Raw genomic sequence first — 12,593 nt, 5'->3', positions numbered from 1 at the left:
TCACAGTACTACTTGTTTCCAGTGTTGGGTAACTTACTTTTCTAAATCAATTGATCATTTTAAAATTAACAATAAAATAATATAGCTTCTTATTAATAGAAGAACACATTCATTATCTATTACATTTAATGTTTGAGTAATCTTGCTCGTGTTTGTCAAGATTATATTTTGGGTAAAAGTCCTATGCCTAATCTCTTGGAAAATATTTCAGGATTTAAAAAAGTTCCACTGTGAGTAGAAAAATTAAAATAAGAAGAGCAAAAAAATTAAATAATATTCATTGAAATACAGTCTTGGACATTGGTGCCCGTGCCTATCGAAATTGGAACATCTCCAACTCACCGCCAGTGTTGGCTAATCGCATTCGCTGCCCTACAACACTACCGCGCGTGCTGGAAAAAAACGTGCGCGCTCGTCCGTCGCTTTTTTGTGTAATAATTCCTGAATTCCAGCTACTCCCGCTTTCGAATCCGACTTCCCTAAGATGTGGCCGCGATTTGGCATTAAGATTGGCAACAGCACGCTGTGCATCGCCCACGTGCGCGCGGACGGCAAGGCGGAGGTGATCGCCAACAAACAGGGCGACCGAGTGTCCCAGGCGTGCCTCCTCTGGGACGGCGTCTCGGAGATCGAGTGCGGGCTCACGGCCAAGCAGAAGATGGCCACGCGTCCGCGCCAGGCGGTGGCCCACAGCTTCCAGCTGCTGCAGCCCAAGGAACAGATCACGGAGGAGAAGCTGGCCAGTGCCCTGCGGGAAATCCCCTGTGACTTTGACAAGGAGGAGCTGGTGTTCCGCATGGAGCACACGGTGCCCTCCGAAAAGGAGGACCAGGACGACCGAGTAGTCACCAAGGACCTCAGTGCCTACCAGGTGACGGTGGAGCTGCTGCGCGCCGAACTGGAGCTGGCCCACCAATACCACACGGACGGGGAGCAGGCGCCCATTGCCGTCCTGTCCATACCCAGCTACTATCCTGCCCCGGCCTACAAACTTCTAGCGGAAGCAGCCGAAACCGCAGGCTTCCACGTGGCCCAGATAATCGAAGAGCCCACAGCCGCCGTTCTGGGCTACAGCATCGGTGAGGAGCAGACGGAACAGCGCCGTCATGTGCTGACCATTAAGTGCGGTGGCCTGTACAGCGACTTTGCCTTCTATGCGGTGCAGAACGGACTTTTCGTTCAGCTGGCCACCTTCGGACCCTTCCCCATCGGCGGCCGTCAGTTCACCGAGGCGCTAGTGCAGTTCATCTGCGAGGAGTTCCGCCGCAAGTACAAGCTGGATCCACACGAGTCGCGTCGCTCGGTTGCCAGGATCCGCACCGCCGCCGCCAACTGCAAACACATCCTCACCACGATGCCCTCCACGCAACTGTATATCGACTCTCTGATGGACGGTGTGGACTTCAATGCCCAGATGTCGCGCGCTCGCTTCGAGAGTCTCATTCAGCCGGTAATCAACAACCTCATCCAGCAGCTGGGCGAATGCGTGGAGCAGGCTCAAAAGGAGCATCCCGGCCTGAGTAGCATAGATGACATCGTGCTGTTGGGCGCCACCATGCAGATCCCCAAGCTTCAGGCTGCCGTGGGAGCCCGCTTCCCGGACGCCAAGCTGCACAACAGCCATTCGGCGGACGAGGTGGTGGCCATTGGGTGCGCCCGCCAAGCCGTCTGCTTGATCGAGCCTCTCGAACAGCAGCTGCACAAGGACGACGACTGTGTGATTTCCGAGGATGATCTGTACATCTGGCATGGAAATGACGAGGCCAACGCCAAGTTGGTGCTGGGCAGAGGAAGCGTTCTGCCCGCCAAGGTACGGATATCGCTGCCACAATCTGAAGGGGGAAAGGGTGACGAAGAGGGCAAAGGGGCCGCTTCGTTTAAGCTGCGCACTGGAGAGAGCGAGATTTTGGCCCGCCTGCCCGATAGCACGACGCCGGAGGATGGGCTCTATCAACTGGAGGTCGAGGTGGACCTGGACGATAAGGACGGCAACGTGGTGCCGCTGGTGCGACTGCGCTGCATGTGAGAGCCGGAATTTGACCCGGAGCCTGTGCGCTGTCGCCTAGTCTATTTATTGTTGCTAGCCTAATGATTACAATACAAACACAAAATAAAGATAAATACGAAAGCGGCAAACGAAAACTCGAGTGAATACTTAAAAATTAAAACATTTTTATTTTCTTATCTTAGCTAATTTTAAGAGCTTCAAATATTCAAAACTGCATATTGGCTGGTTTTAGGCTGCGCTCCAGTTTGCGCAGGAACTCCTCGAAGACCACCACACCCTTGAACATGCTGGTCTTCTTGTGGTCCTTGATGCGGCTCTTGTCCTCCGGCGCCTCCATGTAGCTCTTGCTCTTATCATCGAAGGCGTTGATCTCGTGGAGCAGCTGTGTGATCGTGGGCACCGTAGTGGGGTCGAACTTGGCCACAGCACTCACACTGAAGGGGACACATACCTTTCCCGTAGCTGGATGAATGCAGAATGGAGCCTTCAGTAAATGGTTGAAGCCCCTGGTGACGTTGATGTCCAAACGAGGATAGAGCAGTCCCAGCTGCACTTCCTGCACTATGTTCTTCAGTTTACGGCTCCAGGCATTCGCCGTGGAGGTTCTCATGGAGTTAGCGTACTTAATGAAGCTCTCCCACACCAGTCGCGAGTGGGCTCCATCCTCCAGATTCTTCTGCAGATACGATTCCAGCTCGCCCCGTGCCGGATCATCGTGAACCATGTTTACTAGCTTGCTAACTCCCTTTGGAGTGCCAAACAGATTCTGATCCTCCAAAATGATCTCCTCGAACATGGGCTCCGCAATCTTCAAAGCTCTCTTTATGCTGTGATGCGGGCGATCACCCATGGCACATCTGGGTGAGTTGCTGCCCGAAATGTTGACATACGATATGATGTTCAGGTACTCAGCCACCGAAAAACGACCACGTCCATCCAGACGACGAGCTTGGTGGTCGCAAACCCAGCAATGGATGCCTCGTCGACCTGAGAAAATCCATATAATATGCTCAAAACCGAAATCCTCCCGTAGAGCCACGTCCAATATTCTGGCAGCCAGCACCATGAACTTCCAGCACTTAAGGCACACCCCTGCTCCAGAGCAACAGGTGCGTACATCGTCGTAGTCCGTCATGTCGATATCAAAGACCAGCTCACGCTGCACGGGGGTTAATCCTCCCGGAATAGAGCGATGATTCCTGGGTCTGGTGTGCATCACTGGACCTATATCGATCTTAACAGGATTCCTCGAGCAGATCTCCTTTTCCAGCTCAGCTTGCGTATCAAAGCACAGGTAACGGATGTAGATGTCGTCCTGAAGAGTAAAGGAAATCTCACGATTCTCGAAAATGTGTTCTTCACCTAAAAGGAAAAACCAATATTTAGTATTTCAAATGGATTATAGTTGGGTGCACTTACTCAGCCCATAGGAAAGCCATCGGTAGAAGGGCTGGTGGGGAAAGAGGCGTCTGTAATACACGGGCAGCATGTCTTGCAGGACCTCAGGATTGTAAGCAGGCACTGTTGTGGCCACCTGCTGCTGCGGAGCCTGGTTTTCCTGATCTGCGGCTTGTTCGGGCATTTTAAGGGGCTGCAATTAAAATGCATGCTTTATAGTTAAGAAACAAAACTGAAACTCTTGAGAAACTTTTGGTCTTAACAAATTAAAAACATTTAACTTCTTGTCGAAACCTTATATTTATATATTTTTTTGTTGATTTTTTTCTTTTTCAAAGAGAGATACACGATTGAGGCTTAAAGTACTGAAATATATTAACGACATGCAATTGTTAAAAGTACGAGGCTAATTAATTGTCAGTTATGGGTCGAAACAAATCGAATCGAGCTAACACAATGGAATACCGCAGAATGAACTGGTCAGAGAGTTCGTCAGATGATTGGCTTAGCTTACGATGGTAATCTACGTGTATCAAGTATATATATTACTATATAATATATGTGTCTACTTTACGGCTAGGTTAGATCATTGTTGTAGCTTAAAGATTAGAACACGACGCGTGGGCGTTCCCTGGTTCAGCATCATGGAGCAGCGAAGGGCGCCCAGTAATCCGCACAAATCTAGGCCACTGTGAGGCGGATATCCTGCATCTTGTGCTGCTGCCAAGAGTGAGCCGGCTGCCTAGGCGGCGCAGTATTGTACAGCGTCACCGAGGCGATGTGGCTGTTGGGCATCACCTCGAAGATCAGGTCCTGGTAGCCATAGCAGAAGGTGGAGCCAAATGGATTCGCCGTGTTCGTCGAGCTGGCTCGATGCAGCACTACGGGCCGCTCTGAGGTGGCCAGCGCGCTGCTGATCTCATCCCACTTCGTGTAGGCGCTAATGTTGACATGTTCTTGCTTCGTGGGCGTCACCAGATCGTGACCACTATCGCTCATCGAGGGGTGATCCGCCTGCAACAGGAACTGGAACTCGCAGCGATGGTACATGTTGAAGTTGAAGTGTCCCGGATAATTGGTATGCAGTATGAACTTTTTGCAGGTTTGTGTCCTAGCATCGAACAGCACATCGATGCCAAGCGTAAAATAGTTGAAGAAAATGTCGCTTCGCTTGCTCTGCGCCTGTCGATTGACACTCGAGCTGTGTATCTTCATCTTGTCCTCGCTCTTGAAGAATATGCGATTGGGTGCTCCCAGACTGGTGGCCACATCCTCGCAGCTATCGCCAAAGAGCAGTTCTCGCGTGAAGCACTGTCGGCGTGGCTCCAAAGCTCTGCCTGAGCCCTCTGTGAACAGCTTGAGTTTCAGACCCTTCGTGTGGCCAAACGAGGTGCGCAGAACAGTGGCCGATTCCAAGTACATCTGGCGGTGATAGCAGGCCAGCGGAAGAGATGGTGCCTTGTTCTCCGATACATTGCTGCCCGCGTAGAGGGACATCTTGGACACGACAGGCGAGGCGCCATTCAAAAATACTAGGGAGCCCAGTCCGTGGGCATACCCCGAGTGCAGCTTGCTGTCCACGGGGAAGTAGAAGCTCAGCCCGCGGAAGTGGAGGGCAAAGAGCTGCTTGGCTGCATCATAGACCCCGGGATGGGTGGCTCCAAAGGAGTGCTCTATCTGCTCGATGCTGGGCAGCACCTCCGGTGAGTTGAAGTAGACGCCCCCGTATCGTAGCTTCACCAGCTTCATGTTGAACACCTCGATGGTCTTCAGGCGCTGGATGACGGGATCGAAGATCAGGCGAACGCCATCCTGGGGCAGGTTGATGATGATGTCCACGCCCAGGGGATTGGTGTCGGAGTAGAGGACCTGGACTCCCTTGATGATGCCCACCTGCGACTGGATGATGGCAATGGCTTGCGAGAAGTGCATGCCCAGCACGAATTCCCAGGCATCGCAGCCCAAGGAGTTCTCCGGCAGGATCTCCAGGTCGAGCATTTCGCCTGTTTCACAAACGATCTTTGCTTGCTATTGTTTTGCGCCTGTGGATCGTCAACCCACTGACCTTGATATGTGAAATCAGCTGCGGTTCGCGAATATATTTAAACGAATATATACGCAATTGGTGGCCAAGTGTACTAGGTGCTATTATTTCAGCACTTTCTGTTTTTCAATTGTTTGCTCGCGAGTATTTGTGTTTTAGCGCCTTACGCCTTTGTTTATTCCTATGCAATTACGCAATGTCTGTGATTTTGTTTAATTCGTGGGTGTTCAACTACTTGTCGTGCCCTTTGGCGCAGCGATGAATTGTATTGTTTTCTTCTAAAAACTCGGACAAAGGCTAAATGCGCAGCAGAAAAAATGAGATAATAACAAAGTGGCGGCGTTGCCAGACCGCGGCGGGCAGCTGATTTGCGAAATTGCAAAACAAATGGGGTGTGGTTTTAGCACCCAAATAATATTATAACTAATTTATAGTAGTAGTTGCCGACTTTAAGTAAGTAAAACATAAGTATTAAAGTTAGTTAAAAAATATTTCATGTTATTGCCTAATTTATTTATCCCAGCTGGCAACGCTGGTTAAGCATGCAACAGCTGTTGCTATATTTTCGCGCGCTTTTTATGCGCTGGTCAAAGTGGCTTCTTAAACTTACTTTTTGGTTTTAATTGGAATGTTTATATCGAGTCTAGTGCTTTTTCTTCTTCTAACAAGGTTAATGCTTCACTTGAACTATTTTTACCACGTTAATGGCACTTAATTTGTCACAAATTTGAGTTTAAATCAGACAACTCCCAGCACCGTGCCTGTAAATAACAACTGATTTTCGACGACTACCAATACTGCAGATTTAGTGTTGGTAAACAAACGTTTGGGACATTTGGCGGATTATGGAATATTTTTGTTTATTATGTACTTACAGCCCGCTTTTCGCTTAAATCTATAAAAGACATATAAAACCCTCACTTGAGCAACAATCCCATCTATCAGACACTTTGAATTCCACCTTCGGGACACGTAGAACCGCACTTGGGGCAGCCAAAACTGGCGTCCGTTAAAACATTGGCGCTCAGACAGTAATAACAATAGATATGGCCACAGCCCATGTGGTGGGGCAACGTGGGTCGCTCCCCGCAGAAGGTGCAGGTGGTGCTCAGGGTCATCTGCGGGGCCAGGAAGGCCACACCATCTCCGCCAGCCTCCAACCGGCGTCCAGAAATCGCTTGTCCCAAAGCCGAGGATTTGAACACTCTTTGCAGCTTTCGAAAGTTGATGATGGGCAGTACCAGGCCCAGGATTTCCTGTAATATTCAGCAATATGTAGAAGAGCACTGATAAACCCGTCTGGAACCCACCATAAATCCTCCCCAGAGCAGCTCCCTCGTCAGGTACTTGTAGCCTATGTCTCTCCTCTGATTGTTCCTCAGACTAATGTAGTCCAGTCCCAACAGGAAGTCCACCAGCGTGGGTTTCCGGCCCGTCTTCAGGAACCGAAAGTAGTTGAGGATGTTCAGCACCAGGGCGCTGTTCTCCGCCCACGTTATCGCCTGGCTGAACCACTCCACCCGCCTGGTCAGACGCCTCTCCTCCCAGCTCTTCACATAGCCCGGCAGCACGGTCAGGACGAAGTGGAGCACCAGCCGGGAAACGGTCAGTTTCTCGGCATCATACGCCAGGACCAGAAGCTGTTGGCCAAACGTGGAGCAACGCTTGCCAACGGAGCCAAACCAAATGGCGGATTGTATGACCAAATCCAGCTCGGGTTGGATTTTGATGAACAGAACGGGCTGAGGATTACTCTTATGATATATGTCAGTCAATTATGACGTTATCCATTTTCTCACCGAGATGGCCTGCAGGTTCTCCAGAAGATTATCCCTTATCAGGCGCGCAATGTCCTTGTTCAGGTAGATGGCATCTATCTAGAAGGTAAACAAGTCCGATTTTCTTTCTTTTAACTCATGAATGACTCTATTTTCATCTCACCTGATTTACACGTGGTACATATTTGTTTTTCTCTATCATTTTGTTTATATTCCCGCCTCGGGCTAGCTGACCATTGATATTTTATTTATTTTTATCTGTACTATGCCCCTTCTTATCAACAGTATCGGTAGAGATGTCATTTATAACGGCAATTCACCCACTACTATCGATATGTTTCTTTAGTGCTGGCTAACTAACTTTAAAAGACCGCCTAATTTAAACTAGTCAGCTGAATATAGCCAATTGTTTTCCAATTTATTTGTAATCAAAAACAGATAATATATCGATTAGCCCGACTGCCCAAAGAAACTCCTGGTTTTTAAGACATTTAGGAAGCGATTTCATCCAACTTTTCAATTACGTCTTATATAATTCCCATGAAAACAAAGCAAAGAACTCGTTTTCGAGCCGGAAAATGTGTCTAACGATGTCTGGTGATTTGTGGCTATCTTGTCTGCAGCCTTTTACGTCTGGAAACGCAGAAACCAGTTGGCCAGTTGAGACATTTGGCCATTTGTTTGAGGAGTACAAGTTCAATGATTGGCCCCGGCTGCAAAAAATTATGGTCAGTGGCTGGGCGGGTTTTGATTTTATAAAAAGTACATAATTCACACTTTATTACACAATTTACAATTCGTTCGTTCGATCTCGGTAGCAAGTTGTACGAGAAGACATAAGTATACATTACAGATTATAGATTAAAGATAACAGTTTATAGTGTTACAGTCGAGTGAGTGATTGGTAAATTCGTCTGAGCAGGTAGTGACTAAGGATCAGTTGAAAGCGGAAGATGCACGTAGAAGTTATTCGCTATCACAGAATAAAATACAATATACAAAATGTTAATGAAACGGTCAAGGACACCTCTGGGTCAAGAGGGCCCGCTGGTGCTCCTCGGCCAGGGTGTGTGCTGATGTCCTAATTACGAGATATGAAGCTGATTCCATGGTCGAGCGGTGTGGATATGCTTGTCCCTCCTCCTAATCCTGATAATCCTCCTCCTACTTCCGGCTGATGAGCAATTTGGCTAACTCTAGTGCGCAGCGAGACCTGGCTTAGTAGTGGTGCTCGTGCAGTTCCTCGTGATGGTGCACCGGGGCGGTCTTGTGGACCACGGCGTTGAAGCCATTGTGCTTGTCGGCGGTGTAGTCCACGGTGCGGATGGAACCGTCGGGCTCCACCAGGGAGTACTGGCCCTTGACGGTGTCGCCGTCGCGGGTCTCGTGCTGGGACTTCACGTCTCCGGTGTGGAAGTCATTCACTCCGTACTTGAAGGCGTACTTGGGAGGAGCCTGCAAAAGATACGAAAAAATATTATTTCCCCATATATAAATACAAATATTATGTCCTAAGATGTTTTCATAAAACTAGGAATTTTTTGTCCTACTTTTTTATTATATTTCACATTTTATTGTTATACCTCTAGGGAAAATAGTTTAATAAATGTTTATAAATACCGCTCAAAACTCACATAGTAGTCCACATGTTCGTCATGTCCGTGGGACTCGTGGGTCTCGTAGTGGGCCTCGGCTTCGTGGTGGCCGTGCTCCTCGCCCAGCGAGATGCGCTCGATCTGGTGGTGTCCGTACTCGTGGATGGGCTCCGGCTCGTGGTGGGCCAGGTGCTCGTAGCCGTGGCTCTCCTCGTAGTACTGGTGCTCCAGCGGATAGGCGAGGCTCAGGCACAGGGCCGAGGCGAAGATCAGATACTGCAAGATCAGATAGTTGGGGGCATAATTAGCAACGTGGCTCAGACCTCCGCTAATTGTTTCCGTCGGCGGGCTGTGGAGTTGACTTGCAAGTGCTGCAATTAGCTGTGGCCACACTGAGTGGGCGGGAAAGTGAGGGGCATCTGTCGCTATCCATGTAATGGCTGCTTTTAAGGCGAATTTCCGAAGTTTTTCTTTGGCTGGTCCTAATGAATTCACAATCAAGTGTTTGCTGCGGTTGGCTGCCGCTTTTGTTTGGATTCACGTTTAGTGGTTTCTTTTGTGGTCTACTGGCTGGCTGTAAATATGTTGGTTAACTCAGGGGGAGTCTTATTTAACCAACGCAACTATTTAAGCTGTTTTTTGCTATTTACTAAAGAGATTAGCCTTAAGAGGGGGATTTGTACGAACTGCCTTTTCTTTGTGGTTTTAGGTTTTAGACTAATTGGTCTTGGGTGGTTTTTAAACATCCTAATGGTAACCTTTGTAATACATCAGGGTCCCTTCTTAGAACTCTTAGCCAGGGATCCTTTACGAAAACATATTTTCTTTTGTTTTCGACAGAGGAAATGGGAACTGGAAATATTCCTAGCCATAATTTAAGAGGGGAGATTAATATAAATACATTTTATAGGCTCCTCTTTGACTTCAGAGTTGATAAACCATACAAATTATACTATATCCTGTAACTAGTATCCTTTTAACGATCTCTGCTATATCGATGATACACTTTGGAACTTCATTCAACACCATTTCACATGTTTCTCAGATAACACTTGAAACACCGAATGTTTCAGTATGTCCTTTAGGAAAGCTGGTTGTACAGTTTATTGTTCACACTCGTTATCCTTAATCCTGGGCTGGTGCTGCTCACCTTGAAGGCCATTTTAGTTTGAATTTAGGTTCGCGCTTTGTTTGGAGATCACTGGATGACTGCACGCAACGACTTTTCACCACTGAATAATGTGGTTGCAACGAAAATGCGCTGCTTTTATATGGTTAGGAAGAAAGTGAATCGGTTGGCGGCGGCGGCTCGGTGGTTCAGTGGATTGGTGGATAGGTGGCTAGGTATATCGGTGGTTCGAGCAGCGGTGGTCCGAGCAGCGACGTCGCCGTCTTTGGTGAGCGGAGCTTCTCTTGAGCCAAATGTAAAACAGTTTAGATGTGGTTGCCGCTTGCCATTGTTCGGGACTTGAAGCTTGCTGCCCCATTGCACTCGGGATAAAAGCTAGTCCAAAAACCAGCAAAACGAACTAAAAATCGAAATTTAGTAAACCAATTCTTTAAGGTAAATAACCGCACAGTAATATCATTACAATCATGCTAGTCTACAACAAGGAACAATACACTATGACTTCAGGATCATGAAAAAAAAATATAAAAAACAATCTATTGGGTTCAAAAAAATGTTGTAATATTGGTAGCATTTATTTACATTAAATGAATCTACGGATTTGTTATAATCTTTTAAATTTTGGTATAATTTAAAAGATATATTATAAAAGTGGTGGTAAAAACGACTATTTTTGGAAACTATAGATAGATAGAATACATTGGACTCGTTGAAAACTTTCAATAAATTATAGGGTTTAAAAAATCCATGGAAGTGCTAAAATTTTGTAATTCCAAAAAATAAAACAAAATGGTTTTCATAAGTTCCTGATTGACTTTTCGCGCAGTGCTTGTGGTCAGGACTCTTTGTGTGTCATTAGTGACGCATGCGATGGCGTTGATAAGTCGTCATCGCCGCTGCCGATCGACAGTTGCAACATTGCCACAAGTTCGCTGACAGCCCCTCTCCGAGGTTTGTTAGTAATATTTCGGTGTTTTCGCTTTGGCCAACAACCAGCCTATTTGCATTGCATTGTTGGCTGTTTCTTGTTGCCGTCTGCTCTGCAAGTACGCTCATTAAACGCAGTTTGACCCAAATTTCGGCCTGATTTTCGTGGCTGCTGCTGGGCAACTTTTTGGGGTAACCTTCTATTGCGGCCAGCCTCCGGTTAATCGTTCACTTTTAATGCGCTGATTTTGGTAGATCCAAAATCCAAAATGGTAAATGGTAAATTGAATTGCGACTGCAGGCTGAGGCTGGCCCAATAAAAGGCCATTTTGTAATATTTAATTGTTCGGGCATAAAACAGAAGCTTTAATCGCGGCTCGTTTTAGGGGGTCCCACATACATGGGCTGGCCTGTACTTCAAAGTTAAGTGCCACAATTGCGTTGGGGGAAATTAACCAATTTTCTTAGTTTTTGGGTCTTTCGTCAATTTGCAATTGGCTGGCGCTAATTAGGCAGCGAAGCGTGGCGTTTTGTGATCCCAGGGTTCTCAACTCGAAGGTTGAGACAATCGTTTTGTTAAGTGCACTTAAGTGACACAAAGGTGTTTTGTTTTTCTGCTGACAGAGATGGAGTGCCAGTTGTTGTAATAGTGGCATTTAGTTAGAATAAAAACGAATATATTGGATTGGTACCACTTTCTGGGGCTATCTGGAAATTGGATTTAGTTAGATTTTGGTAATAATCATATTTTTATTGGACAGTCTATAGGCTTTTGCCTAAGAACTTGCTGTAACTTTAATAATACTACTTTTTGGATACGTTAAAAATTTGATATATTTCTTATTAATCTTAATCACTAATCTTAAAAAAAAATCCATTTTTTTTCCACTGCCTGTTACAATTTCCCATCACAATTACCCATTATCGCCTCCTTCAATCCTAAATCCTCATTGAAAATGAATTTGTATGCTTAAAGGGAAAGTCCTAATTGTTTCCCACATCTATAAAGAAATTCCAGGAAATTTTCTCAACAAATTCGCACCGAACTCCTGCCCATCATCCACTCGTTCAACTTATTCCCATCACGGTAATCTAGTTCATCGGCAAGTTGTTTGCCAATAACTCGAAAAATTACTTGCACTGGGACTTCGTGCAAGCACTTTGCATAGACCTCATTCACAGGCTCTTTGGCCGACCTGCAGTGGATCCAATCCAATCCAGTCCCATCCAATACAATCGAATGGAGTCGAAGCGAAACGAATGACATCGGGTTGATGTACTCTTAAACACAGGCACAGTTTTAATTGCTATATTATGGCCGACAACGATTGACAACATTGCCAGACATGACAAACCGAAAAGCAGCGGATAAAAACAAACATTTTTCACGATGATTACCAATCCAATCCACCGCAAATCCCGAAGCAGCTCAAGAAATATGGCAAATAAAATAAATGCTTAATTATGGCCCACGATTGGGGTCTACGTACGTCTCCTGTGTGTCTGCTTCTTGTGTATCTCCGCGGAGCGTTGGCGTTGCGGCAGGTGGAAAAAATAACGCAAGTCAACATGCCGCACTCGACACACGGCTCAAGTCGCCTTTGTGGCATTCCAACTGCACATATAGTCACGTACCACAGTGTATCTGCCGCAGCGTTTGGCAATCCGACGAAGCGCCGCAAATTGAGCGCTTTGTTGATACAATTTCAGCTCT

At 46.8% G+C, this 12,593-nt stretch overlaps 5 protein-coding genes across 5 annotated transcripts; 1 reads left to right on the top strand and 4 right to left on the bottom strand.

Moving 5' to 3' along the window:
* The first annotated feature begins 310 nt into the window (after positions 1–310).
* Positions 311–2,142, top strand: LOC108035230 (heat shock 70 kDa protein 14). The gene has a single exon (XM_017110759.3). It carries the CDS (start codon positions 485–487, stop codon positions 2,024–2,026), a length of 1,542 nt encoding a protein of 513 aa, XP_016966248.1. The 5' UTR covers positions 311–484; the 3' UTR covers positions 2,027–2,142.
* A 10-nt stretch (positions 2,143–2,152) lies between these two features.
* LOC108035231 (DNA primase small subunit) lies at positions 2,153–6,227 on the bottom strand. The gene is made up of 3 exons (XM_017110761.3): positions 6,061–6,227; positions 3,428–3,599; positions 2,153–3,370 (listed from the first exon to the last, which is right to left on the bottom strand). The coding sequence occupies exons 2-3, from the start codon at positions 3,588–3,590 to the stop codon at positions 2,214–2,216; spliced, it is 1,320 nt and encodes a 439-aa protein (XP_016966250.1). The 5' UTR covers positions 3,591–3,599; positions 6,061–6,227; the 3' UTR covers positions 2,153–2,213.
* Positions 3,688–5,776, bottom strand: LOC108035232 (PHAF1 protein CG7083). Its single transcript, XM_017110762.3, has one exon. The coding sequence runs from the start codon at positions 5,402–5,404 to the stop codon at positions 4,088–4,090; it is 1,317 nt and encodes a 438-aa protein (XP_016966251.1). The 5' UTR covers positions 5,405–5,776; the 3' UTR covers positions 3,688–4,087.
* A 62-nt stretch (positions 6,228–6,289) lies between the features above and the next one.
* LOC108034591 (peroxisome biogenesis factor 2) lies at positions 6,290–7,513 on the bottom strand. The gene is made up of 4 exons (XM_017109524.3): positions 7,392–7,513; positions 7,250–7,327; positions 6,761–7,192; positions 6,290–6,706 (listed from the first exon to the last, which is right to left on the bottom strand). The coding sequence occupies exons 1-4, from the start codon at positions 7,428–7,430 to the stop codon at positions 6,392–6,394; spliced, it is 864 nt and encodes a 287-aa protein (XP_016965013.1). The 5' UTR covers positions 7,431–7,513; the 3' UTR covers positions 6,290–6,391.
* A 505-nt stretch (positions 7,514–8,018) lies between these two features.
* Positions 8,019–10,062, bottom strand: LOC108034753 (adult-specific cuticular protein ACP-22). The gene is made up of 3 exons (XM_017109702.3): positions 9,974–10,062; positions 8,863–9,099; positions 8,019–8,683 (listed from the first exon to the last, which is right to left on the bottom strand). Exons 1-3 carry the CDS (start codon positions 9,983–9,985, stop codon positions 8,447–8,449), a joined length of 486 nt encoding a protein of 161 aa, XP_016965191.1. The 5' UTR covers positions 9,986–10,062; the 3' UTR covers positions 8,019–8,446.
* Positions 10,063–12,593: the final 2,531 nt, after the last annotated feature.

The sequence above is a fragment of the Drosophila biarmipes genome, chromosome 3L (assembly GCF_025231255.1).
Source record: "Drosophila biarmipes strain raj3 chromosome 3L, RU_DBia_V1.1, whole genome shotgun sequence".
NCBI classification, from domain to species: Eukaryota; Metazoa; Arthropoda; class Insecta; order Diptera; family Drosophilidae; genus Drosophila; species Drosophila biarmipes.
This window is presented reverse-complemented; position numbering and strand designations above follow the sequence as displayed.

Bases quoted from the DNA above. Each gene is read 5' to 3' on its own strand.
- LOC108034591 (XM_017109524.3), bottom strand. From the start codon at position 7,430: ATGATAGAGAAAAACAAATATGTACCACGTGTAAATCAG. The intron at 7,328-7,391 runs GTGAGATGAAAA...TTTACCTTCTAG, and splicing joins ATGTACCACGTGTAAATCAG to ATAGATGCCATCTACCTGAA. The intron at 6,707-6,760 runs GTGGGTTCCAGA...TGAATATTACAG, and splicing joins TGCTCTGGGGAGGATTTATG to GAAATCCTGGGCCTGGTACT.
- LOC108035232 (XM_017110762.3), bottom strand. From the start codon at position 5,404: ATGCTCGACCTGGAGATCCTGCCGGAGAACTCCTTGGGCTGCGATGCC.
- LOC108035230 (XM_017110759.3), top strand. From the start codon at position 485: ATGTGGCCGCGATTTGGCATTAAGATTGGCAACAGCACGCTGTGCATC.
- LOC108034753 (XM_017109702.3), bottom strand. The intron at 8,684-8,862 runs GTGAGTTTTGAG...TATCTTTTGCAG, and splicing joins ACGAACATGTGGACTACTAT to GCTCCTCCCAAGTACGCCTT.
- LOC108035231 (XM_017110761.3), bottom strand. From the start codon at position 3,590: ATGCCCGAACAAGCCGCAGATCAGGAAAACCAGGCTCCGCAGCAGCAG. The intron at 3,371-3,427 runs GTAAGTGCACCC...TTTTCCTTTTAG, and splicing joins ATGGCTTTCCTATGGGCTGA to GTGAAGAACACATTTTCGAG.